This window comes from Apis laboriosa, unplaced genomic scaffold (genome assembly GCF_014066325.1).
Source record: "Apis laboriosa isolate Shangri-la unplaced genomic scaffold, ASM1406632v1 scaffold63_cov154, whole genome shotgun sequence".
Taxonomy (NCBI): Eukaryota; Metazoa; Arthropoda; class Insecta; order Hymenoptera; family Apidae; genus Apis; species Apis laboriosa.
The window spans coordinates 125695-153687 of NW_025223982.1; the positions used below are offsets into that span (position 1 = coordinate 125695).

Consider the following 27993-nt stretch of genomic DNA (forward strand, 5'->3'; position numbering starts at 1 on the left):
TTTATATTTTTGATTCGTTCAAAAAGTTCAATAAACTTCAAATATTTGACGGATTTAAAAAAATTTACAACAAAATAATTTAAACAAAAAACAATAAAATTAATATTAAAATAAAATTAAAAATTAATATTAAAAATATTAATATTAATATTAAATATATCTCTCTATTATCCAATTTTTTGATAAAATATTTGCCTAAAAGACATTACGATATAAAAATCGTATTTTACTACTCTCATTTAAGTTTTTTCAGAAAAATAGAATATTTAATATATAAACTAAAAATATAAATTTTTACTATTGTATATCTCATAAATTATACAAGAATTATCAGTCTGTAATTAGATAAACGTTATTAAATGTGTATAGAGCACCATCTTTAATATTAAATATTTTTTATATGATCACAGTAAATATTATTTAAAATATTAATTATTAATAATTATTATGAGTTTATCAATAATATGCATGCAATTCTTAATATATATTAAGAAGTATTTTTTTTGTGTATAAATTTATTTTTGAATTTGATTTGATCTTTTTTTTTATTTTTTTTTTAACAACACTGTAAAAAAATATATAATAATAAATAAATTAAATATTAAATGTAACTAATGATAATTATACAAACTTAACTTATACACAATACAATATCCAATTATTTTTCATTCATTATATGCATAAATGCATAAATATATCATAAATCATTTTATAAAGCTTTAATTATACTTAAACTGCCATTGATTTATATAGATTAATAATTACTGACAGAATAAACTCACATACAAAGATATGAATTGAATATTATCAAAAATTAATTGTCTTTTAAACTGACGTCACGTCTGTAATTTCAATTCTAGATATTGGTTTAGCAGGTTCTACTATTATAAAATCATTTGTATTATTAGTAGATACCCCAATATATAACTGCTGTAGATTTGCCATTATTGAATCAACTTGGATTGGTTGATTTGGCAAACTATTATTCTGAAGTTTATTGAAATGAAGATAACAAATACCACGATGTCCTAACCAAGTTATTTCATTCGGTTTAATACCACGCTTTAATAAAGCATTTTTCAAATCGCGTATTCTCGCGTCGGATGAAATATTGGATAATTTTAAAGAAAATTCAACTTGGGATTTAGATTTCGATTTCAAATTTTGACGATATTGTTGCTTATTTTTATTGTTACTTTCCATTTTCACCTAAAATATTGCAATAATATTATGATATATATTAAATATACATTAATTAAATAGGCATTACCTCAACTATATCAGAAAATTTAAATTTATTAATTTTACGCTTTTTAAGAAAACATGTTTTTACGTGCTTTTATTCTTCTTTTTCAATATCATTAACATTTGAGAAAACTTTCTTTGTGTTAAAATGTTTCTTATTTTTTATATGAGAATAATAATATTTTTTTATTTCTACATCTGAATCTTCTTCCTTTAAAGTTATTATTTTTCCTTCTCTAAAAACAATTCAAATTTTTTACATAAACAATTTAATATATTATATAAATAGACACACACATACACACACACACATATATGTGTATATATAGTATCAATTATTAATATTTCAATATTTACTTCTCATCCATTTTTTTTAGCTGTTGTAATATCTCTATAGATTTAATTTTCCTTTCACTAAGCATATGCCATATAATACAATTAGGTTTTTTTAATTTTGGATTTACTATTATTGTTTCACTAGGTGTAACAATTATATCAACTGGTACATCATATTCCTTAAATATTTGATGAGGAAGATTATCAAAAACTTGACAATCATGCACAGTTGTAATAACTATAGTATCCTGTGTAACTGCACCCATCCTCATCATCATAGCAAATTCCAAGTCTGCAAATCCTTTACCTTTACCAAGTCTATATCCATCACGACTAACACATACAGATCCCAATATCACAAGATCTATCTAAGAATAAATAACATGTAAAATAATGAAAACAGATTTAAATAATAATAAATCTTTATTATCATAATAAATAACATATACCTTTATTTTAGAATTTATATCAAGTGGTTTACCAACTTCTGTCAAACCATGTATTTTTGACAACATTCTTAATTCATTTTTTGAAGCACCAGCAATTGGTGTAATATGAAGAAACAAACCAGATCTTAGTTTAGGAATTGGAACTAATATTTCTTTATTAGCTACTAATGCTAAGAATCTTACAGGTTCTTGTGGTTTGTCTGGATTTATCTTTATAATTTTTGCCTGTTTAAAATTGTCCAATTCTGCTAAACGTTGTGCTGCTTCTATAGCACCTTTGAAATTTGGTATACGATCATATACAGAAAGAGGAAAATTGACTAAATCATTCTTCATCAAATAATCCCATATTTTTTGACGAAAACTATGCTTTGTCACTTCTTGTGCTAAAAAATGTCACAATATCTTCTAATATTAAATATATTTATATTTACTACTTTTTTTTTTAGAAATTATTTCTTTTAAATAATAAATTCAAAATAAAATTTATTAATATTTATAACCTATTAGTGTCTCGTATGTTATTAAATGTTATTTTCAAAATTTATATAAATTTATATTTTATATTTTATTATAATTTAATATAATATTAAAATTAAAAATCACAGAAAAACAGATATTAGAAATGTATATTAAAATTAATTTTTTACAAATAAATATGTTGCATTAATACATATATAATGAATAAATATTTATAATAAATATAAACGATTTATACTCACGTAATTGTTTTCCAGTCATTTTCGATTATTTTGAATAAATTAAAAGTTAAATTGTAAAAGTTAATGTAATTATTTCTATAAAAATTTTATATTATAAAAATAGATATGATTTATTTCCAATTTTTTTATTTTTACATAGATCAGGTATAAGATAGATGATAAAGACTTTTTATTTCTAAAATACTGATTATGCAAAAAAATTAGAGTATTTGATATGCCCTCTATGATTTACAACATATATTTAATTTAATTACAAAAGTTGGTAAAATTAACAGATTTTAAAAATAATTTTTTTAAAAATATTTATATGTATATATAAATATTTTATAAATATTTCCATGCATTATATAATTTGGCTTATATTCATAGATATTTTAACCGATACGAATAACAGATATAGATAATTGAATAGACGGATAATTATTCATAAATTCATATATATGAATTAAATTATTCATAAATTAACAATTATATTTATACTTTTTATTACAATATAATAAAAATAATATTAAAATTTGGAAAATTCTATATAAATATAGATATAAATAATATTAAAGCTAAATATATTTACATGTATTATTATTATATAATTGTAAATATTCTACAATTATAAACATTAATATTTATACAATAAAATCAACAAAAAATTAATTTCGTGAAAAAAAGACAATTAAAAATAATAAGATCGAAAACTGAATGTATAAATCTTGTACAAGCAGTTAAGAAGAACAAATAATGAAAGAATAGAGATAAAATAAACCACTAGCGCTATCTCTCGAAAGAGTCGAAAGATATTTCTTCAAATCAGGATAAAATAGGATAAGAATTGAAGATTAGTACTATCTATTGAATATTATTGAAAATATGTTTTAAAAGATGAAATTTTCGATTTTTACTCTTCTTTATCCTATTCTACTTTATCCTAATTTTAAGAATTATTTTTGATATTCGAAAAATAGTGTTTGTGATCTACTAGATCTTATTCTATTTTTATATTCTCATTATTTCTTTTATATCTATGCCTATATATTCTTTTTATCTATGTTTTATTTGCGGCATTTTAGATGGTGCTGATTGCTCAATTTTTATTCTATTTCTATCTTTTTCCTATTACTATTTATTTTGTTATCTATAATTATTTTTAACACATAACAGGATGTCAATTGAATACAATTTTATTATTTATCTTTCAAAACTATAATGTTTTAACACTTTAATATTAATTCATAATTACTTCATATAAAATGAATGATTTTTAAATATAAAAAAATATTTTGTAAATATTATTTTAGAAAGAATTAAATTGAATTAAATTTGAAAAAATATAATTTTTTTTTTTTGAAAATATAATTTATAATAATATATATAATATATATAATAATTTTTTATTACGGATTAATTTATGAATCAATATCGTATTATGATTGATTCGAAACATTTATTAAAATTAATTGTCAAAATAAATTATAAATAAAAATTTGATCAAATGAAAAATAAATTATAAATAATATGTATAACAATATTTTTTTTGATTTCTAAAAATATTTTGTTAAAATAATTGCAAAATAAAAATTAATTTTTAATTCTTCTTCAATAAAGATTTTTTGTAATTAAAAAGCACATAATATATATAATAATATAAATATAATCATATAAAATTTAATTACATTTCTAATTATTATTATATTATAATTTTCTAAGCTGAATTGGTAATGTTGAGACTGAAATTAAAATGGTAAGAAAATCATAATAAATATAAAATAAAAAATGTATTGTTATATAAATATTACATTTATTTTCTCTTATTTCTATTTTTACACAAAATCATGTCGGCAAACTTATCATAATGAAATTTACTATTAGTAGAATATATATTATAGAAATTTACTAGAAATTTTTATATTTATATAATTTTAATTTTGTCAATAAAATTCATATATATACATACAATTTAATAAACAAGACTTATGTAATTTTATAATAATATAAAGTAGATTATCATGTTTAATTGCAGGAAAATCAGACACAACTAATATAACTAAACAGACATGTTAGACACGAAAAATTGCACTGTAATTACAAAAAAAAATATTCATATTTATTTGTTATTTTATATATGACATACAAAAATTATAATATAATACAAAAATTAATATATTTATAATATATTTTATTAACATATAGAACTCAATAAAAAGAAATAGAATAGTAACTTTATAAAATTAAAAATCTAATATAAAATATGAATTAATGAATAAAATTATTTGAAATTACTAGAAGTATTATTACTAGTGTCATTAAGTTTTATAACGAAAGTTATATAATGAAAGATTATTATATACATTCGATAAACTCCGAAAAAACATGAAATAAAACAATTAAATAAAAACAGAATCATAAACATATATTAGGGATCATTCATAAATAATTGATAAATCATTATTATTAATAAAAGATTATATAGATTATATTTATTTTATAATTTCTTATATAATATAAATAGAACAAAAATTAGTATTTTTTTAATTAAATTTCCCTAATACTTTTCAATTTTATATTACTGATATATATGCGAGAGTGAGATAGTCATTTATAGTTCATCGTAGAAAATGGCTTTACTTGCGAGAAACGTCTGTAAAGTACTTTCACAGGTAATAAACATTTCATTAAAATATCATTTTTTTATTTTTAAAAAATTAATATAATTTTATAAATTACAATTACTTCAAAATATCATTGAATTTTATTAATATATTCAATAAAATGAATTATTAATGACTATTACAAGGACATTACATTACATTATAATAATTTCTCTCAAAAATATATGAAAATCTTATTAAATAAGAAATACAGTTTCAAATATTAAATAATTACGTAGTTGCAAAATATTAAAATGAATAAACGTTCAAAATCAATTAAACAATCGATTTCAATAATCATGTTATTTAATCATTACGTTTACGTTTGTATAGATATAATCTTTTAGCGTAATATTTTTAACTTAATTATATACAAAAAATAAATGTTATTTATATTATATTACATTTAATTAATACTAACTATATTATATTATATTTATTTGTTTTATTTTTAAACTATTAATTAAAATATTTTATAGAGTACTCAGAAAGGAGCTGTCAGATCTTTACATGTAGGAACAGTACGTTTGCAAGAATCGGTAAATTATATATTAAATTATCATTCAAATATATAAAGAATTATATAATTTTCATAATATTTTTTTTTAGGTAATTGAACAAGAAGGAAAAGTAAAATGTACCCTTATACCAGGAGATGGTGTAGGACCAGAATTAGTAGTTTCTGTTCAAAATGTTTTCAAAGCTGCAAATGTACCTGTTGAATTTGAACCTTACTTTCTCTCAGAAGTAAATCCAACTTTAAGTGCACCACTTGAACAAGTATCTAATAGTATTGCAAGAAATCGAGTATGCTTAAAGGTAATTTTATATTCAATATTCAAATTTATTATATATTTATATATTTATTTTATATCACTATATTTATAGGGTATTTTGGCAACACCAGATCATTCTCATACTGGAGAGCTTCAAACTTTAAATATGAAATTACGTAAAAGTTTAGATTTATATTCAAATGTTGTTCATGTAAAATCTTTACCTGGTGTTAAATGTCGTCATAAAAATGTGGATTGTATTATCATTAGAGAACAAACAGAAGGAGAATATTCTGCATTAGAGCATGAATCTGTAAAAGGTGTAGTGGAATGTTTAAAAATAGTAACTGCAACTAAAAGTCAAAGAATTGCAAAATTTGCATTTGATTATGCAGTGAAACATAATCGTAAAAAAGTTACTTGTGTTCATAAAGCCAATATCATGAAACTTGGTGATGGTCTTTTTTTAAAATCATGCCAAGAAATTGCTAAAATGTATCCTAGGTAATTATAATTATTTTTTATTTCAGATAGATTATTTTTAATATTTAGAATTTACATTGAATTAAATCATTCTTTTATTTCAGAATTACATTTGAAACAATGATTGTAGACAATTGTACAATGCAAATGGTGTCCAATCCACATCAATTTGATGTAATGGTATTGCCAAATTTATATGGTAACATTTTGGACAATTTAGCATCTGGATTGGTTGGTGGTGCTGGTGTAGTTGCAGGTGCTAGTTATAGTCCTGAATGTGTTGTTTTTGAACCAGTAAGTTTTGAATATAATATATAAGATATAATAATTCATTAAAATTTTCTATTTATTTACTATTGTTTATTATTTAGGGTGCAAGGCATACATATTCAGAAGCTGTTGGGAAAAATGTTGCAAATCCTACTGCTATGCTTTTATGTGCAGTGAAACTTTTACGTCATGTGAATTTAAAACGTTATTCTGAACAAATTAAAGATGCATTAAATCGTGTTCTAAATGATGGAAAAGTATTAACAAAAGATTTAGGTGGACAGAGTTCTACAACAGAATTTACAACTGCTGTAATACATTGTCTTCGTTAATTTTGTGTTTATATTAATTTTAAAAAAATTCATGTAAAATAGAATCATATAGAATAATAGTATTCGTTTCATGTGGTCAAGAATATTTAATATATCTGTGTTCAATTAGATAGTATTATTGCATCACAAATCTAATTTATCTGCTTTGAGCATTAGAATTTTATTTAGAAAAGAATATATATTATAAATAAAAAAAGTCAACATTTTTTGTGTCAACATCATATTTATAACTGCAGGGTTTGTATTATACAATTAAACAAACCAATTGTATGATAATATTATGAAGTTCAAATTGTACATTAATAAATTATACTACCTCATGTCGTTTTTATACATTCTATAACATAACCTTATTGCATTAGTATTATTTTATATAACAGTTTATAAAAAATATTATAAAAATATTTAATCAAAGTAACATTGAATGAATATAAAATAATATCGCACTTGAATATATTTTATATATTTTCATAAAAGTTTAAGAATTATTAGTGTTTGAAATTTTCATTTTACATTTATATATTTATCAGTATTAAAATCACATTCCGTTTTTACATACAATAAAAATCAAAGTAAGAAATTATCGTAAAAAAACTGTGCCCGATGGACACTGGAAACCATGCAATAGAATTTATTCACCAGGATATTGTAAAAAATCAACTTCAAGTCACGGCTTTAATACAGGTAAATATTATTTTAAACACATTTTTTCATAAGAATTAGTATAACCTGAATCTTAACTTTCTTAACATCAAATGATATAAATAATGTATATTAATTGATTATTGATAAATTTACTCTTATAATTATTAAATAATTATTAAATAAATTACAAGTATAATTTATTGGTATAAATTTGATTTTGATATTATGATAATATCATGTTATATATGTTAGAGGTTAAAAAAAAATAATTAAATTTTTATTCTAAATTATATAAAAGAATTTATAAAATAATATAAATTTTTTAGGATATTCAACAATGTACTGGTCCTTTAGAATTGCTTAATGAATTAAATGCAGAAGGCAGAGCAAAAATAGCAATTTTAAAATCATCTATAGATAAATTAGCATCCATAGCAGAAAGAGAACTTTCAGAAAAAAAAAGAATAGAATTATTAACTGAAGTAGATGTTTATAAACAACAACTTAATACTTCTTTAGCTGCATTTCGTAAAGCTAATGTTGTTAGTGTCTGTGTAATAGATAAACTTGCTAAAGAAGAACTGCTTTCTATGCCTGAAGAACAACAATCTGCTATTCGTAGAAGACATGACAAGAAAAGTCTAGCAAATACATCAAATCAACTCTCTGACAAACTTTTAAGCATATCTAGACACTTAGCTGAAACAACTCAAAAAAGCGCAGATACATTAGATACATTAAGTATGTAATTTCTTTTTTATAATATATTTTAAATTTTAAAATGTGATTTTTAATTTATTACTTTAAACTTTTTTAGTAATATCATCAGATAAAGTTATCAGTACTAAAGATGAATTAGAACATCAACAACAAGCTATAGTTCAATCTGGAAAACTTTTAGGCAAATATGGTAGAAGGGAAGTTACTGATAAAGCTTTAGTAGCATTAGCATTTATATTTTTTCTTGCCTGTGTTATTTATATCTTACAAAAGAGACTATTTTAAAAAGTATAATAATATCATATATCAAAAATTTTAAAATCATTTATAGATATGAAAATTGCATTTTAAAGAAAAAAGTGTCTTCTAAAACATAATTGAATTGTTAATAATTTTATATATAATATTATTTATTATTTAAATTTGACAAAAGACATGTTTTATAACTGTATTATTTTATTAACAATAAAAATATTTATGAAATAAAAAAATTTTCCAATTCCAATTATTCCAATATTTTATTAGCACTATTGAATAAATATAAACTATGTTTGAGTTATACAATCTTATAATAAAAAATATATCATACAAAATTATCATAAAAAATATATCATACAAAATTATCAAAAATATATCATATAAAATTGATATTATTAAAATGATAGAATTATGAATCTAACTAATGAACATTATTATTAATTAATTATTATTTAATGAACATTAATCACTATAATTATTATATATTATATTATATGTATATAATTGTGTTAACTTTTATAATTATTTTATTCATAAATTTTTCCTCAAATATAATTATTTTTTTCATCATTATTCTCATCAACATCCATCTTTTTAAAAAATTCATATTTTGATTATTTATATATAATTACTTATATCCAGCAGAATAATTTACTTATATCCAGCAGAATTTTTTGAACTTTTAATGTCTATTAGTAATTAAATCAGTTTATTAGAAATCAAAATATATTCGTTAAGAATATCCGAACTAACAATACCATTTTTATCACTATCAAAAGCATTGAAAACAATTTGAATATACTTTGCTGGATTTCTTAACGAAAATTTTATATAAACTGATTTTAAATCATTCATGAATATAGTCTTTTTCGAATAATATTATTCAAAAATTTCATATAATTTTTGTACCTCATTCTTTGAAAATTCTATTTGACATGTACCATCAAAAAAATAAATTGCTTCGGAAATATGTACAGTCATTGTTTTTCATCATTGCAAATTTTTTATAAAATTTTAATGAGAAATATTTATTGAAATTTCTAAAAATATTAAAAACAATCTTGTACGATAATTTTTCTAATTTATAAAAAACAATTAATGATATCAAATTTTTTAATATCAAAATTTAAAAAGTTTAACGATATGATATAGGAAATTTAAATATTTTGCAATACAATGTCTTTGAAACAATATTAATTTATTGTTACACTTTTCTTACTATAAATTATTTTTTTTATCTAAATTTTTATTGATATATCAGTTTTTTAGGAATATTTTTGGGATATTTATTGGGAATATATGGGATATTTTCAAGAATTTCCATTTTATGAATGTTCCAATATTTTTGGAATCTCCTGTATATTATATTTGTATTTTTTTACATTAAAATTTTGAATTTAAATATTAATTTAATTATATTTACGGAATAAGCATAATTATTATATAATTAAAATATTTATATAATTTGTATTTGTATAATCAGTATAATTATGCTCAAAAATTTGAATTGAAAAAATAATATGCATTTTTCATCTTAAATAAAACAAAAAATAATTTAATAAAAAGAAATGTGTACATATAAATTATTGATTATACAAATCATATTTTTTCATCGAACATCTTATATATAAAAGCTATTTATTCATGTGTCTCATACACGTGTTTCGTAAAGAATATTAACAGACCAATATATAAAATATATCTTATTTCATTCACTTATTTCACTTTATCTATTTAAAATTTTTATTTATTAGAAAAAATAAAATTCTAATTACTGGAAAAAAGGAAAATGTATTGTATATATGCATTATTTTTCGCGTGATAATTAAGTATGAGTAAATTAGATAATATGAAAATAAGAATTTAATTTAATATGATCTATATTCGTTTATCGCTCGGTCTAAATTCAAAAATCAATAATAATTGCAAAAGTTGGTTACATTTTAAGATGAACAAATTACTTGCAAATTTTTTAACGCAAAATTATTAAATGTCTTTACATACTTTCTTTAGTAAAAATATTAATAATTCAATAGGTTGGAAAAAAAATATATATTATGGTAATATATATAATAATTATGCTCAAGTAATAGCTAATCATGATCAAACTTAATAAAAATGATTACATATAATATATATTTTTCTGTTATTTAAATAATATGCAATTTCTCATTAATCATAATCAAAATGTATTTCGATTTTCTATTATATATAACTAAAATATTTTTTCTTGAAAACTTTTTAATATTTATTGTTTTTTTTAAATACAGATTGAAGTAATTATATAAATATATATTATATATATTACGAAAAAAGATCTATATATCGGTATTATATTAAAAATTGATAACCTTGACATAATGATCTCAAATGTAGGACAGTTTACAATCAACTTAAAATTATTATTATTAATCTGTAATATAATTTAATTGACTTTCATGAATGGGTCAATGATAATAATAATTTTATAATATCTCTATGAAATAATTGCATTCAAATCGGAACAAATAAATGAACAAAAAAGCAAAATCAATTTATTAAATTTAATGATTTTTTTACAATAGTAATTTAACACAAAGCATTTTTAATTAGAAATCTGGAATGCAATTGGTGTACATCGACATTCCAATAAATGAATATATCTATAATTAAATAGTTATTTTTTTACCGCGTGTTCTATTGTGATAAATTTTATACGCATGTAAAATACACAAAAAGATTATGTGTCATGAGTGCAAAATTTATTTAATTCGGCAAACAATAAATAGATATCTAAAATCTTTCTCAAAATCAATGTGACAGAAAAATATCACATTGCGCTATATTTCTTTATCGTTTCATAAAATATATCACAATAAAAACTTATTTTTATATATACTTTTTAATATAAAAAAAAATTATATGTTAATAGATAAAATTGTATATTAATTTATTATTTTTTTTAATAAAATTCATATTTTTTTTTAATATGATAACTTAATTACTCTCTTTCACAATTTTTAGATTTCATAATCGGAAAAATATGAAAGAATTAAAGATAAACGTAAAAGTGTTTACAAATCCAATCATTATATTTTTTTTTAATCAGTAGGATAGAGTTGATATATAAAACAGTAGTAAGCATTCAGCATCATTTCATTGCGAAAGTATACTTGTTACCGCGAGTTACCAGTTTAAACTCTTTTATAAATCGAAAAAAAAAAAAAATATAAATGATCGGATGTTTGCATAAAAGATTTTTATCGATTATATTTGAACAATGAATAAAAATTAAAAGAAAAAGCATTAGTTTAATCAGTTTATTCAAAAAGTGTGAAGTTTAAAAATAAAAGTACAAGACAATCATATAAATATATAACAGGTAATTATTTATCATTTAACTTGATAGCATAAAAATTTGTAAATGTTATCTATAATGCTTCTATAAATAAATATGTATTTGCATATTCAGTTATTTTTATATGTTTTTTCCAGATATTTATTAATTTTTAAAGTGAAGAAATTGAAATTAGCAAAATGAAAATTTTGTTTTTATTTTTATTGTTTATCATCACTGGATATGCAGCTCCTTGGTTTGAAATTATTTTTGGCAAACAACAAGACTATATTTATCAACCATTGAATTATAAAAATCAACAATCAAGGCGACAACAAGGAAAAAGAGGAGAAGAAAGATGGAAAGAAATTTGTAGAACAATAAATGCTGATCCTTATGCTTTTCCAGATCGAATACCTTATCCTTCTGTACCAATTTGTCCTTAAATAATTAAATTATTTAATAATTATTTAAATATGCGTTAAAAATATGAATTTATTGTAACAATATCAGAGAATACACAAAGATATTCACTGGTTATGAGTATTTCAGTCAGTATATAAGTTTACTATATAATTAATAACATAAAAGTACGCAGTCATATATACCTATCAGTATAAATTATGTATCAAGGGATAAATTTGTTAATTCCAATGCCTTTGTACATTAATATAATACGTTTTCCTTTGTATTATGTCACTTAATTAATCGTTGCTATTATATTATTTAAAGCTAAATATTATTAATTTATCTTAATATATTATAATACATCAAGCTCTTTCATCTTTTTCTTTCTTTTTTTTTATGTAGAAAAATAAATCATTTATATTACCCAAAAATCACTCTATTAAAGTAACTTAAGTTTTATACTCTAAAAAATGCATTGTATACAATAGTTACGACTATAAATAATCTTATTTACTATTCATCTATATATTACATATTATGTACAAATAAAAATCACAGAATTACTGTAGCATGAGTTCAATCATAAAAATCTTGATGTTCAATTAGATTGTTTTCTCCAGAAAAAATATACATTAGAAAAATTTGTACATTACATACAGTCTTAAACATGACATGATGAAAGAGAAAACAATCATTTCCAAACTTGTATTAATCCATCTGTACTACCAGTCAGGATACAAGTATTTGACATAGATACCGCGGAAATTGTGTCATGATGTCCAGATGGCGGAGTTTCTGGACCTTGACCACCTTCTTCAGAATTTCTCGTTCTAATGCTATTATTTCCTCCAGATGATGGAATAGGACCACCTCCAGCTAAAACTTCTTGTACTACATTAGTCCCATCAATTAAACGTTGTCTGTAAAATTAAAAATTTTTTTAAATCATATTATATAATCATGTATCTTTTTTAATCATATTATATATAATATAAACTATTATTTTATATTATTTTTATTATGAATACTAACTCATATGCTAATGAATTTGGAGGAGTAACATCAACAGCAGCAGGCAATGCAACATATGATTCATTGGGCGCATTTAAATCCCAAAAACGTAATCTCATATCAGTACCACCAGCTAATAAAAAACCTGAACGATCAATGCATCCAGAATACATTGCACATACACTATGACCACCTTGTGAATGACTAAGAGGAGGTGCACTTGATGCCCAAAGTACCATTTGTCGAAAATCAGTTTCAAGATTCCACATTGAAATTTCGTTATTTCCTTGCACAGCCGAAATAATCCATGAATGTTCAGTAGGATGAGTAATTACTTTTCTTACTCTTGCACCTAAAATTGAAAATGTTTTATAAAATTTAAAAATTATTTCTTATTTTATATGAATTTAAAATGGTTATAAATTTACTTGTAGGATGTTTAATACTAGTTATTGGTAATTGAAATCGTAAGTCCCAGCATGTATGGACTCCAGAACTAGTACCAAGAGTTAACCATTGTTGATAATTATTTACGCAAAATGAAGTAATTACTCCGTGTTTTAAATCATTCTCTAAACGCCACGTTGTACCAGGACATCTTAAATCCCATCCTACTAATGCACCATATAATGATGCATATACAAGAACTGATTGTGAACCCGAATCTAAATATTGTAAATCAACTGCACATCCTTCTTCCTAAGTGTAATAATCCAGAATTATATTAATTTATCAATATTAAAAAATTAATTACATTTTAATAAAATTTATACAATTAATTACTTGAAGATCTAATTGTCTGGTACCAATGACACTCATTTTACTAGAATTTGATTCAATTCGTAAAACAAATACTGTTCCTGATTGACTAGCAGAACTTGCTAATGATTGTCCTTGATCACATATAGCTAAACCAACCAAAGGACCACCTCTGTGCATATAAGTTTGTCTAATGAAATTAAAAAATAATATAAAAATATTATATATTAGAAATATATACAAAAACATATTACATATGGAATATATAGTATATTATATAAAAAATCTACCTAGAGCGATTAGCAATGTTTCGACCTTCCATTTTACTTGCATCCCATATTTTTATGCATCCATCTGCAGAACTACTGGCAAATAAACTAGTATCTGATATAGAAACTAGTCTATTTACTGCAGCTCTATGTTCATGAAGATGTGCAACTGGTACTCCTCGAGGTCTCCATCCATTTGGTAATAATCTTGAACCTTTTTTAATTAAAAACATTTATTATATCAATATTAAATATAAAATATATATATCAACATATAATATAAAAAATATATATTAATTACCAGCTTGCCATGCAATATTATCAGCCCAATGTTGTGCTCTTAATGCAGCAGCATGTTGTTCTTGCTTTCTGTATGTCAATTGTCTTACTTCTAATCTACAAGGTGCACATCTATCTACAAAATTACATAAAAATATGTAATGCAATATTTATATTTTGTATATGCAATATTTTAATATTTAAAATATTTTTAAAACACATACATTGAATATATGAACGTTCATGAAGAGAATGATCATTTATGCTATTTATGTCAGACAAACTATGTTGTGGTGATAAATGAATATCTCCTCCATGTAAACTTTGACTAGGACTTCCATTACTTCCCGTCATATCTGACATTTTAACAGTATGCTATATTATAAAAAAATTAATTATAATTCTATAAAAATTAACATAAATGTAACTCATATATTTTTAATTACTTGAATATTATCTTGAGCTGCAAACATTGTACGCCATTCTTGATTCATTGTTGCATATGTGCCAACACTATCTGATGTTCTACGATCTAATCGTTTAAATGGTGGAAGACCTAAATCGGATTTTGTATCGGGATATAATATTATTATATGATGTCTTATCTTGTCTTTCATAGTATTTAATTCTAACTTTCCTTCCATTGATTTAGTTGTATTCAGCTTCGCATCTACCGAATTTCGATACTTATTAATTTTCATTAAATGTGGCTTCATTGTTATTAATTGATCTTCAACAATTTCAGTCATTGATTCTGAACTTAATCGTCTGAAAAGCTAAAAACTTTGTTTAAATTTCTCGAAAAAAATAAAATATGCTTATGAATAAAATTTACAATTTACATTTCGTAATGAATTATTTGTTTCACTATATTGTGGAACCATTCCTGGCAATGTTTTTGTTCGTGCAACTTGTCTCTGTTCAAGACTTTGAAATAATTCTTCTATATCATTATATTTTACAACAGAGTCATAAACAATTCTTGGTATAGGAGGTACTAAAGCCTCTAATAATAAAATTTCTTTTTCTATTTGAATTAATGGATGTTTTAAATATGGTTGTATCATTGATTGAACTTTGCATTGAACATCTACTAAATTAAGTGTTCGTGCTGCTGCAGATATAAATCCAACAGTTGCATGTCTTATCCATAAGTTTGGATGTACCTATGGAATATTTTAAATTCGTAATACTTTATATTAACAATTACAATTCTTGGTAATTAATCTTGCTAATGACTTTGATACATTATATCTTTGATATATATGTTATTAAAGACATTATTCTGAATAATTTTTCTTTATAACTTAATTAGTAATTTCTTACAATTTTCAAGATAAAAAAAATGGTTATTATTGAATTTCGCAATTAAATATAATATAATATAATATAATATCAATATCAAAATCATTAGCATGCTATTTCTAAAATAAATTTTTAATAATCAATAGTATTAAATTTTAACTTACTAAAAAAACCATAGTTTCATATAAAAGTTGATAAAGAGCAGATTTATGTAAAAGACCTAATTCTGTGAGAGTTGCCATTGCATTAATAGCTTTTGTTGTTACAAATTCTTCAGGATCTGCTAGTCCTTGCTGAAGAAGAGGCATTAAAATAGGACTACTATGCCAACCAACATAAGCAGCTACACCAACAATACATTCAAAAAAAGAACCTCTTAACTCTTTATCTTCTTTATCATTTAAAAAAGTAATAATATGGCTAAGCAAAATATCATTGGCCTTTTGTTTTCCAAAAAATACACATAATTTATTAATTCCACTTTCTATTAATGTTTGTTTTACCAAATTCTGAGGATCTGTTAATAACATGGATACAGATTGTTGCACCTAATAATATTACATATTTTAATATAAAATTTTAATGAGTAATTAATAAGTATTAATAAGTATTAATAAAATAAAATAAAATATAATATTTTATATATATATATAAATATTATAATAAAAAATTAATTACCATTTCATGCAAAGTTTGAAGTTCACTATCATAACTTGGTTTTGGACCTTCTTTGTTACCTAAGTTAGATAAATGAGCATTCTCTAAATACCTTAATGCAATATGTGCTAAATGTGCAATATTTTCTGCATAAGCAGTTCTGACAATTACAGCTTCATCTTGTGTGATATGTGCTAAACCAGGTAAAATGTACTCTGGGAAAATGTTAACATCTGATGGTGGAATTGATTTTACAAGATGCAAACATTTTGTCAAAGTATGTATAGCTGATACTCGTACTCTTGGAGCAGGATCATGAACTAAATGAAACTATACATATAATGAATATTAGATAAACTTTTTTGTTATTAATATTGAAATTATTAATTTAATATAATACTTATAAAATACTTACAATATAAGGCAAAATTCTATCCAATATTGTTTCATCTGATGTGTTTTCAGCAAGTTCAAGTAATATTTCTAAACTTTGTAATTTAGATTGAGAATGATGCAAACCTCTTATACATGAAGTAACAAGTTGAGTAATGATAACTAATCCTTCAACAGGTTCTGAAGATAAAGCTTTTTTTTCATTTTTTAAATCCATTTTTTGATTTTGATTTTCAATTAATTTAACTTCTGATCGCTGATTTCTTTGATTTTCACATTTAGAATCTTCTTTTGAAACAGTTTTTGAATCAGTTTGATTTATATCAGTTTTGTCAAAACTTTGATCACTATCAACTTCTACAATAGTATTATCTTCACTGTGACCAGAATCATCTTTAGTTGATTCTATATTTTTTTCAAATTGATCAATCTTAACCTCCATATTTCTTATATCAGCTTTTACTTTTTTATTTTCTTCTGCTTTTAAAATATTAATAATATTACCAATATCTTTTTTAAGTCTATTTATTTTTTCATCAGGAGATAAAATTGGGGCAGCAGAGAAAATAAGCATATATGGTTGCAGAAATAAATAAAAATATTCTGGAAATACTGTTCCACGAGCTTGAGCTAGATAAATTTCAGCACTTTTTCTATTTGCTGGATTTCTTTCTAGCATAGATGCAAGGAGTTCGCGAATTCCAGGATCTTCTATTGTATCCAAATGCTTACTCACTGAATATTCATTGTTTCTATATGCTTGATATATCATAATAACACAATTCTTTAATATAATACAATAATATTATATACAATTTATACATACCTAATAATTGAGAAAAATCAAATGGTGAATGTCCTTCATTATATAATTCTGTTAATGCACAGCCTGCAGAAAAAATATCCATCATTGGATGTAAATCACCTGTCTTTAATTCTTGTTCTGATAACAATAATGTATTGTTTAACTCTGAAGATAATGTTTTCACAAATCGTTCTGGAGCTATATAACATGTTCTGAAATAATAATTGAATTTATCACAATAAATTAAAGATAATAATTATCAAAAAAAAAAAAATATTATTTGCACATGTACCTTCTCCTAGAAGTATCAAAAAAATATGAAAAATCTGCAGGATTATCTTCAGGTAAATAAGTTGGTTTAAAACTTGCAAAATCTGTGAGTAAAATCCAGTTCCAACTAGTTATCATAATGTTTTCTAGTTTGATATCACCATGACAAACTCCAAACTATAGAGTAAAAAATATTTTAAATTTGTTATTATATATTTTATAAAAGAACTACATTTATATTCATTTATATTTACAGGATTGCATTTATATTCATTATTTAATAGAAAAATTTTAACATATTTAATTAATTAAAAATTATTTCATAATATCTGAAATTGTTTAACTTGATTATTTTCAAAACTTTTATAAATATTAGTTACCTTATGAGCTTGATGTAAAGCATACAAAATTTGAAAGGTAATCCACTTCTTTTCTATACTTGTTAAAAATGGCCTAGTACTAATTCTATCATAAAGAGAATATTTCACATATTCTCTCATTATTGATCCTGATTTTTCTGTGAGCTTATACAAACATAATTATTTATAATTATAAATAATAAAAATTATTATAATTTACATAACATAAATATTATAATATAAATATCATATAAATATACTTACAATCATTCTTTGAAAAGGTAGACAATTTACAGCAGATGCTAATTTAGATCTAATTTCTTCAAGTTTTTCTTTATAAGTAGACAATGGAAGTGTTGGATCATGAATAGCAAAAACTTTAATTACTATAAGACCTTCTTGACTTCTGGCACGAGCCACTTTAAAAAATCTAGTACTTCCTAAACTATATGCACAAATAATTATAAGAAAACAAAAATATATAATTATTCCTTATACATATTACATGTGATATAATTTTGATTGAAATATATCATAATATAATTTTTTTTTTTTATTAAGAGATCTTATCAAAATATTTTAATTCATATTAAATATGTTATCAAATATAGATTGAAAAAATTTAAGAATGCGTTGAGTTTATCACTTTTATAATTATTCATATTAAGTCAAAATACTTACTTTATGTCGAATAATAAATCACTATGATCCGTCAAATAATGTTCTACTGGAAATATTTGACTAGGCGCAATACCGACTAATTGATTTCCCATTTTGTAAATCGATGTTTAGTTGAAACTGATATATTTGCAAGCAGCATCCATTTTGTGCCAACTTCATGTGTTACGTAGTATATATATGTAATATGGTATGCAAAGTAATTATATATGCAATATGGTCATTTATAAATTGTGTTTCCTAAATAACGTTTTAAATATCTCTAATTTTTTAAATTAAAAACTAATTATAATTTCATTATATCAAATATTGTATAATTATATTTGCTATCAAATACCAAGAAAAGAAAAATATAATTAATTTATTTCTAATAAGATTGGTAGTAATATTGGATTACAATTTACTTATATTCCTAGTAAAAAATCTATACTATTAATTTGATTTATCAAATTATATTATATTAGTCATATATTAACAAAAAAAAATGGAACATGTAAAAATACAAAATAAAATGAAATTCATTTTAAATGATTAAAAATTTTTTATCTATATATCCATGATATTATTTAATGATTAGAATCTAAAAATATTAAATAATTTTAACTAGAAATTCATGCTATTAAAATTATATCATAAATGATTATGGTTTAAAAATATATATTAATTTTATATTAATTTTATACTATATTAATTTCGTATACAATCACTAAAATTGCCAGCATGTTGGACAAAATGGCTGACAGTGACATATGATGTAAGTAACTATATAGGCAGTCTTAAGAAAGTACTAGAGTGATGTTATGTTATACGAAAGATTTTTAAATTGTGTTAACTTTATTAACTTTTGTGATTGAATTGAATATAATTCAATATCATTATTTTCAATCGTAGAAAGCATATTAAACAACTTTTAATGCGATCGATATTTCAGATCATAAGACGCTAATTCCGTTAAATATCATCTATTCTCATTTGTGATTATGTATAGAGAAATCACTATTTATTATATTTATTATATAGTTTAAAAATAAAAATTATTGACTTTTTTGTTAACAATTTATTTTATTGTCGATAATATAAAAAACTTCCGCGTATCGAAAAGATGGTGCCACTAATCAAAGACCATTAATAAGTTCAATTTGTTGTCGATAAGAGTATATCACAAGTTTGAATATTTTTTAAAGAAACGATAATGCTAATTAAGTGTTGAAAAAAAAGATTACAAATTTTTTTTAATTTATATTTCTTTATAATTTATTTTTGTATTTATATCTATAACATATGTATATTTTATACATATTGCTATATATAAATTTGTTTCTATTTTATATACATACATACATATATATATATATATATATATATATTCATTTATATTTTATGTAAATATATTATATTTATATTTATTTAAATTTTTATATTTTCATACACATATATGCTTAATTTCAAAAAACATGATAATTTAAAAAAATAATTATATAAATAAGCAAATATTTATTATTTTTTTTCTTATTATATAAACTATACATTCATAATATCATTTAGCATAATCTTCAAATAAAATTATTTATGATTTTGACATTACAATTTTCGCAAATGACTTTTTGAGTTATATTAGCTTATACGATATCACAGTTAATATATTACAGATTTAACATCTTATGTTTGCTGTCTGGTGCCTGTTATGTTTTATAAATCTCACGAAGCAATGAAAAAATTTTTTAATTGTACATGTTTTGCTATCGTGCATCATTATATACTAAAAATTAATGAAATTATTTGAATTGCGTTTAAAACATTAAAAACTAGGGAAAAAAGGATAAATTAAAGAATAAAAAATAAAAAAAATATAACTTAAATAATAATATAATATTGATTTTTGATTTTTTAAATGTGTGTAATATACGTAAATCTTACAATGTAAAAATTTTTAAAAACTTAAAATTAGTTTATGAGAAAAAACAAATGTAAATAAGAAAAATAAAAGGTAATTAAAAATGTTATTATATATAACATATTGTTTTTAGCAATAAAAATATTAAATTCTATTTATTATGAAAGATAATCGAAAAAATTTCATATTATATAAAAAAAAATAATTTCATTTAAACATTGATAATAGGATAATAGGATAATTTAATAAATTAATGAATTTCTATAATTTTAAATTTCTATTTTTATTGTCGATAATCGTTGAACATAGCAGTGTCTACAAAGAGAGCAACTCCATGACAGTGTCTATTATAACCATACTGTCGATGGATAGCTCTCTTTATAGCGCGCGCCTTTCGTCGTTGTTCTTCATTTGAAGTTTTGCCTTGTTGCATCTAATATCCTAAAAACTTTAAATTTTATAAGCAATATATATTTAATATATATAACATTGTAACAAATGCATAATGAAATTACATAATGAATTTCAAAAAATAAACCGTAGATAAACATCTTGTTAAAATATAAAATTTTAATATTACTCATATAAAAGAAATTTGATTTATATAGCTACTTATATTGAATGTTAACAGAAGAGATCCGGATATGCAAAAGAAAATGCTAAGAGATAGAAAGTATCGCCGTGATGGAATATAATATGAGTATAGTAGCTTTGCTTGTTATCAGGGAGGTGTGAGCAACTTCTTCCTCTTTAGCGTTGCCACCTGATTGCGCGGTAAACATAACCTCCGTGCGTTAGCTCGTGCCATGAGTTGTTAACACTTCCTTTTCTTCTTCATTCTGATGCGTACATTCGAATGTAGTCTAGAAATACATTAAACTGCAAATCAAGATTTAATCGAACGATTATGCAGTTTAAAGATTACGATATAACTTAGTAATAAATTTTAATGTCAAAACATATGATATGAAGAGTCAAACTTTGAATTGATCGATAATTCTATCAATCCGAGATAAGTTTAAATAATTCATTATACTGATAATTGTTATCAGATATCACATAATGGAAATTTATAATTATTTCATAATTATTTTAAAAATATTCTTTAATTTAAAGAATTTAAAAAGAACTAACAAATGCTTAAGTATCAGATAAAAATTGAAAATATATAAGATTATAATATGATTTAAATTATTGTAGATTATTAATATTATAGTAATAAGATAATGTTTATAATTACATGCCTTATTATAATCCACAAATAATAATTTCTAAATAAAATAAAATAAATAAAAATAAAAAATTTAAGATAGAATCAAGATAGATTATAGTATTTTATTTTATTTATTCATTTATTTTGATAATATTTTTCTAACTCTAAGTAATTGCTTAAATAAATATTGAACTGAAGTATTTTAATTATATTATATATTAATTATAATATATATTATAATTATATTATATTTTAATTATATTTATATTATAAATATTATAAATATATTTTTTTTAATATTACATGTATAAATATTATAATCAAAATTGTAATCATTAAAACAAATTTGAAAATCAATAAACATTAATTTTATAATATTTTAATTATAATCAATAATTTAAAAAATAATAATATAAGAATGTGTTAGACTTTAACAAAATAATAAAAATTTTTTAATTATATTATAAGTTATAAGTAAGCATGATATCATAACGAAATTTATGTTTTTTTTCGTTACTTTTCCTTGCACAAAAGAAAACTAGATGAAATTGTATAATGAAATGAGCATCTTTAATAATTACATATGTATCATATCTTTTTTTTTTAAATATTCTTCTATTACCCAAAGAATCAATAAAAACATACGTTTATTAAATCTGACGACAAATATCGAATATCACCTTTGAGAGAAGCCACCGATTACATGTTATCAGTAGACAACGCGATAAAAGCGATAACGAGTTGACTCGTACAGGTATTACCAAAAATCCTAGAATTTTTTTATATAGTATTCAAGCAATTTATAAATTAAGTACAATGATGAAATAAATGTAAAATATTAATTCAATCCTAAAAAAAGTATTCTTAAAAAGATAAAAAAGAATGAAGTCAAATCATATATACTGATCCCCTATGCTTCATCGTAGCCTATTTACCAACTTTAATGAGTTTCACGTTATCTTCTTAATTGCATGTCTATTTGTAAAAAAGTATAGTTTTATTAACAAGCCAACATGTAAAATATTTTATTTATTATTATTTTATTTATAAAAATTGAATATTTAAAAAATATATGATTCCGAGATTTTTTCTTCCTAATATTGTAATCTTCTAAATAAATATAGTATACACTTAATTTCAATTATAATTGTAACAATATTATTACCAATGTCAATGTTCTGACATAATCGTCAATTAATATTGTTCTATAATTAATTGGATAAATTTATTTAGTTCATTTAATTCTATATATTTTTTATATTATATATTTTATGATATTTTATGAAAATAGTATCATTAAGATAAAAATAAGATGAATTTATAAACAATAATTGAGATTTCCTAATATGCAATGTTTTTGTTTATCAAAAATTTGTTCTAAAGACAGTGTCACGGAACGAGTATCTTAAATACCTGAAAAATTCAACAACGTTATCGGGGTCGTTGTAAAATGTTTCATTACCAATGCCCATATGTTACATAATCATTATTTCAAGCGTGAAACCAACGTCGTGTATTCTCTACTAGCAATATCTCTGGAATTTACACATGAAAAGACCTCGGCACGAAGAATTCCAGCTGTAAATACTTGAGGTCGCAGGAACTTCAGCGGCAATAGATATGAACGCCTTCAACGAAACAAGATTTTTTTCTTTTCTAAATTTTCTATATAAACAGCTTTTAAATATATTCACTAATTTTTATTTTTACGATTTTTGTTATAACAATAAAAAAACACTAAATTGATTTACATAAAGATAAAATTCGTAGCAACTCAACGACTTACCTAATAGGTACCCCTGGTTCCAAAATCATAACTGATCACGCTAGACTTCCGGATGAACATACATTCCGCTTAAAGCTTCTTCTCGATTCACGTTATTGTATGAAAAAAATAATTAGGGATAGTGAAGTCAGAAATAGTGAAAGGGGCGCGCAACGAACTAACGAGAAAGTTAATAACTGACGAACAACTCTTTGCAGAACAAACGAACGAAGAGGTTCAAGAACGAGTGACGTGGATGTCTCTCCGGTTCGACTCATATACTCTACCTGTGCTGATCTGACGTCACGGGTATGCTTCTTATCAGGTAGAAGCGCCAACACCTGTAAGCTCGCACCTGTATGCTTGAGCTTACCACCGATTGGAACGCCCTGAGCTGAATTTTCTTATGAAAGATATTTCTATACTCAAGACAATACAATTAATACATTTACTTAAACAATTACTTGAGAATAATATAGAATAATACGAACTTCATCAGAAAATCTAGTTCATCAAGGTTTTAAGTTATATATTTAAGAATATATAAGTTTCGCATAAAATATAATTGATGAAATAGTATTCAATTCTAAAGTTTTTTTTTTTTATAGAAAAGAAAGAAGGTAGAAAAAAAAATATAAAAAAAAACTATACTTGACCGTCAATTCACTTTTTAAAATTTTTGGAAAAAAATAATTATAAATCCATGGATGTAAAACTGACGAGCGATATCAATAGCAATAGTTAATGCTGGTTCAGAGTAAACACAGGTTCTATAAAAAAGAAAAGAAAAAAATAATAAAAGACAGAAACGGAACCGTTGCTTTGACGATGTCACGCGCGTTTACGTGGTGCGTTGCACCTTATCTCGTGTCCTAGTTACATCATCATACACGATTTTGTAGTTCTTACACAATTCCGATCGGAAGGAACTAACAATAGATATCGCTGATCAATTCATGATTTACTAATAATATCATGTTTTATTTCATCATGATAAATTTTTCATCGTTTAATTAAAATATAGAATGTATTTTATTTTAGAATAAACACATCATTCAAAAAAGTTTTTGATTTTAATTAAACTGTAATGGTTGAACGACTGCCAATGGGAACCGATGATTTGCTCCTAAAAAAAAATTTATATAATAATTCTTTTAATAATTTTTGCTTTTTGATTCATTATTCATAAATACCTGTAGGCTTCATAAAAAATTTTTCTGACTTCCTCAAACATTTGTTTATAAGTCGCAAGATCGGCAACTTTGTCTTTTTGCACAGCATCTAATCTAGCTTTCAATGCGAGACATTCTTCTTGCAATAATTCCATTCTATTTAAAATTTATCAAAAATTATTAGATAAAGCTTAAGTATTTTAGATAATTTATATTTACATATCTTCTGTTGCTTACTTAAGCCGCATTTGTTCTGTATCCATTAATTTATCACTAGTTTTTGATAATTTTGGTAATTTTGTTCTATATCCAGTATCGATCTTAACAATTCCTATTTTCTCTGTCTCCAATTTTCGAATTTTTAATTCTAATTTTGCCGATTTGTGTTTTTCATTACGTAAGATATTCTACATATAATTCATCTGATTAGAAATTCAATCAAGAGATAAGGATATAAATAATATTGTAGAAGACTCACAGAAAGAATATCAGCGTCATTTCTTTCTTTATCTAGTCGTCTATTAAGTATTGTTATTAATTCCAGCAATCTCTCTCTTTCAGCCTCAGCGGCAAGAGCTAAAGTTACATACTCGTTAGGTTCGCATGTACTTCGAACGGTATGAGGAGAAGTATTATTGTTAAAATTATTTAAAAATATTTCCGGTTGCGTAATTTTTCGAGATTTAATCTCCCATATATTGGGGACTGTTCCATTCCTAAAATTAATAACACATTTTTATAAAAATCTGTTTATACTTTTTATTTTTTCTAAAAATAGATCACCTCAATTTATCTATTTCGATTTCTCGTTCTTCTAATTTTTTACGCAACCGATCAATTTGAAGTTGTGCTGACTGTAAATCATTTTTTAAGTTCGTGTACTCACGTTCAATCTTCTCTGATTTGTTTCTTGTATCTGTCTCGCGTTCTTCATGTTTTATTTCGGTAGTTTTAAGCCGATTCTACAAAATTCATTAAATATAAAAGAAACGAATAATTCAATATCATCGAATACTTACGTTGAGTGTCTCAATTAAATGAATATCGTGAGATCTTTTTTCATTTAATATAGCAATGTTTCCTTTTGTAATATTCAATTCATGTTCTAATACTTTTATTCTTGCTTTTGAAGCTTCTAATTTTCTTCTATATTCTTCAACAATAACTTCCGTTTGTCGAAGTTGCTTTACTGAATCTTCAATTTGACGCCGTCTTTCTTTTTCAACATTTCGAAGATTCTCAAAATTTTTTCGTTCTACGGATACTAAGAAAAAATATAAATTTTATCAATAGAAATCTAAAATTTAGAAATTTTATTTTAATACCAATAGACATTTTTTGCGTTCCTTCATATTCCGATAATTTTGATTGCAGTTCAGTTATTTTTTGATGTAACAGATGAATCTGTTCAGCTCTTCCACGCCATCCGGATTGATTCGATAAATTATTCAAATTCATATTTTCACCAACTTCGCTATATAATAACTATATTTGCAGCTTTAAAAGTATCTTTACTTCATTTTTCATACAATTTCCAATAAAATATTTAAATAAAATACCTTATTCAATTTATTAATCTCTTGTTTAAGACTGATGCAGTTATTTTTAGATTCATATAGTTTCGTTTGAGTTAGTTGTAATTTTTCAAGTAAATGTTTCATTCGATCCTCATCTTCCCTCGGCAAATTATTTTTGGTACCTTTGTCAAGGATACCATCCTATATCTCGATCATGATGGAATAATAATAGAGGAAAGTAATAGTGTAAAAATGTTGTGTGCAGCTGAAAAATCTTTAATATAACTCACTCTGCTGAGAGGAGTCATCAGTTTTCAAATGCCTTCTTTCGTGTCGCTCATTTTCTAATTCTGTTTCTTTATTAATTAAATGAATTTCAAGATTTTTACATTTAGACTTCAGAACTTCAATTTCTGCAGTCTGTTCTCTACATCTTTTGCTAAGCTCAATAATTTTCGCAGTTGCTATTTCATTCGGTTTTCCTAAAATTATTGATTGTCCATTTTCTGCGATTTCTTTTTTTCGTACTTTTTCTTCCATTTCTTCAAGTGCTCGTCGCAAACAACCATTTTCAGTAATTAAATCCTATTATATTTATTTATATTTAATAAAAATTATTCATATTTAATTTAATTTTATATAGGATTTATATGAAATTTTATAATGAAATTAAATGAATTATTTTATATATTCAAAGTATTACATAATTATTATTTTTAAAAATAATTTTTAAAAATAATTGCAACAGAATTTATTTCGATTACCTGAATTCGATTTCTCAAAAATAGATTTAATTCTTTTGGAAAGATAATATGATCAGGTAAATTCTCCTAGGACATAAAAATATCATTCTTTTCCGTATATTCTACGAATATATTCAATTATAAAATACGTATTATAACAATTTAAGAATTAAGTACCTCTGTTAATTCTTTTGTCCATGGAATCGTCGCTTCAAAATCTAAAGAATTATTCATTTCATCTTGTACTATTTTATATATTATTTCTGATTTAGACATATTTTGTATGAATACTAAATTATCAA

At 22.8% G+C, this 27993-nt stretch overlaps 5 protein-coding genes and 1 long non-coding RNA gene across 9 annotated transcripts; 3 read left to right on the plus strand and 3 right to left on the minus strand.

The window, feature by feature from the left end:
• Positions 1 to 630: 630 nt before the first annotated feature.
• LOC122718409 (methenyltetrahydrofolate synthase domain-containing protein) lies at positions 631 to 2964 on the minus strand. Its single transcript, XM_043943423.1, is given in 5 exon segments — positions 631 to 1209; positions 1271 to 1481; positions 1603 to 1949; positions 2031 to 2416; positions 2753 to 2964. Coding segments are annotated over 5 exon segments (1347 nt in total). The 5' UTR covers positions 2772 to 2964; the 3' UTR covers positions 631 to 825.
• Positions 2965 to 5210: 2246 nt separating this feature from the next.
• Positions 5211 to 7575, plus strand: LOC122718397 (isocitrate dehydrogenase [NAD] subunit beta, mitochondrial). Its single transcript, XM_043943406.1, has 6 exons — positions 5211 to 5403; positions 5874 to 5933; positions 6004 to 6213; positions 6283 to 6674; positions 6758 to 6947; positions 7025 to 7575. The coding sequence occupies exons 1-6, from the start codon at positions 5362 to 5364 to the stop codon at positions 7253 to 7255; spliced, it is 1125 nt and encodes a 374-aa protein (XP_043799341.1). The 5' UTR covers positions 5211 to 5361; the 3' UTR covers positions 7256 to 7575.
• A 96-nt stretch (positions 7576 to 7671) lies between these two features.
• On the plus strand, positions 7672 to 8962 carry LOC122718398 (vesicle transport protein SEC20). Its single transcript, XM_043943407.1, has 3 exons — positions 7672 to 7939; positions 8227 to 8641; positions 8718 to 8962. The coding sequence occupies exons 1-3, from the start codon at positions 7859 to 7861 to the stop codon at positions 8903 to 8905; spliced, it is 684 nt and encodes a 227-aa protein (XP_043799342.1). The 5' UTR covers positions 7672 to 7858; the 3' UTR covers positions 8906 to 8962.
• Positions 8963 to 11868: 2906 nt separating this feature from the next.
• On the plus strand, positions 11869 to 12732 carry LOC122718421. The gene is made up of 2 exons (XR_006347377.1): positions 11869 to 12239; positions 12353 to 12732. It is a non-coding gene; the product is annotated as an uncharacterized LOC122718421 (long non-coding RNA).
• Positions 12733 to 12982: 250 nt separating this feature from the next.
• On the minus strand, positions 12983 to 19580 carry LOC122718446 (phosphoinositide 3-kinase regulatory subunit 4). Its single transcript, XM_043943481.1, has 17 exons — positions 19391 to 19580; positions 18974 to 19154; positions 18731 to 18874; positions 18373 to 18527; positions 18102 to 18292; positions 17298 to 18034; positions 16904 to 17212; positions 16390 to 16773; positions 15763 to 16086; positions 15367 to 15696; positions 15145 to 15295; positions 14943 to 15056; positions 14663 to 14855; positions 14397 to 14562; positions 14042 to 14312; positions 13635 to 13965; positions 12983 to 13522 (listed from the first exon to the last, which is right to left on the minus strand). The coding sequence occupies exons 1-17, from the start codon at positions 19480 to 19482 to the stop codon at positions 13294 to 13296; spliced, it is 4302 nt and encodes a 1433-aa protein (XP_043799416.1). The 5' UTR covers positions 19483 to 19580; the 3' UTR covers positions 12983 to 13293.
• Positions 19581 to 21831: 2251 nt separating this feature from the next.
• LOC122718426 (coiled-coil domain-containing protein 13) lies at positions 21832 to 27993 on the minus strand. Of its 4 annotated transcripts, XM_043943449.1 has the most exons (12): positions 27869 to 27951; positions 27713 to 27778; positions 26991 to 27533; positions 26757 to 26916; positions 26451 to 26695; positions 26215 to 26393; positions 25910 to 26147; positions 25669 to 25838; positions 25453 to 25587; positions 24281 to 25385; positions 23908 to 24122; positions 21832 to 22144 (listed from the first exon to the last, which is right to left on the minus strand). In XM_043943449.1, the coding sequence occupies exons 3-10, from the start codon at positions 27090 to 27092 to the stop codon at positions 25337 to 25339; spliced, it is 1278 nt and encodes a 425-aa protein (XP_043799384.1). In that variant the 5' UTR covers positions 27093 to 27533; positions 27713 to 27778; positions 27869 to 27951; the 3' UTR covers positions 21832 to 22144; positions 23908 to 24122; positions 24281 to 25336. The 4 variants fall into 4 exon arrangements, with proteins under 4 accessions (XP_043799384.1, XP_043799387.1, XP_043799385.1 ...); XM_043943452.1 differs by having other exon boundaries at positions 26451 to 26686; positions 27713 to 27993; XM_043943450.1 differs by having other exon boundaries at positions 23957 to 24122; positions 27713 to 27993.

What these genes read in the sequence shown, in the direction of transcription:
- LOC122718397 (XM_043943406.1), top strand. Translation starts at nt 5,362, where the DNA reads ATGGCTTTACTTGCGAGAAACGTCTGTAAAGTACTTTCACAG. An exon ending in GAAATCGAGTATGCTTAAAG is followed by an intron (nt 6,214 to 6,282) that starts GTAATTTTATAT and finishes CTATATTTATAG; the next exon opens with GGTATTTTGGCAACACCAGA. An exon ending in AATGTGTTGTTTTTGAACCA is followed by an intron (nt 6,948 to 7,024) that starts GTAAGTTTTGAA and finishes TTTATTATTTAG; the next exon opens with GGTGCAAGGCATACATATTC.
- LOC122718398 (XM_043943407.1), top strand. Translation starts at nt 7,859, where the DNA reads ATGGACACTGGAAACCATGCAATAGAATTTATTCACCAGGATATTGTA. An exon ending in AAGTCACGGCTTTAATACAG is followed by an intron (nt 7,940 to 8,226) that starts GTAAATATTATT and finishes TAAATTTTTTAG; the next exon opens with GATATTCAACAATGTACTGG. An exon ending in AGATACATTAGATACATTAA is followed by an intron (nt 8,642 to 8,717) that starts GTATGTAATTTC and finishes AAACTTTTTTAG; the next exon opens with TAATATCATCAGATAAAGTT.
- LOC122718446 (XM_043943481.1), bottom strand. Translation starts at nt 19,482, where the DNA reads ATGGGAAATCAATTAGTCGGTATTGCGCCTAGTCAAATATTTCCAGTA. An exon ending in TTTGATACTTCTAGGAGAAG is followed by an intron (nt 18,293 to 18,372) that starts GTACATGTGCAA and finishes TTATTATTTCAG; the next exon opens with AACATGTTATATAGCTCCAG. An exon ending in TGATTTTTCTCAATTATTAG is followed by an intron (nt 18,035 to 18,101) that starts GTATGTATAAAT and finishes TGATATATCAAG; the next exon opens with CATATAGAAACAATGAATAT.
- LOC122718426 (XM_043943451.1), bottom strand. Translation starts at nt 27,092, where the DNA reads ATGAAACATTTACTTGAAAAATTACAACTAACTCAAACGAAACTATAT. An exon ending in AACGCAAAAAATGTCTATTG is followed by an intron (nt 26,696 to 26,756) that starts GTATTAAAATAA and finishes ATTTTTTCTTAG; the next exon opens with TATCCGTAGAACGAAAAAAT. An exon ending in ACAGAACAAATGCGGCTTAA is followed by an intron (nt 25,588 to 25,668) that starts GTAAGCAACAGA and finishes AATTTTAAATAG; the next exon opens with AATGGAATTATTGCAAGAAG.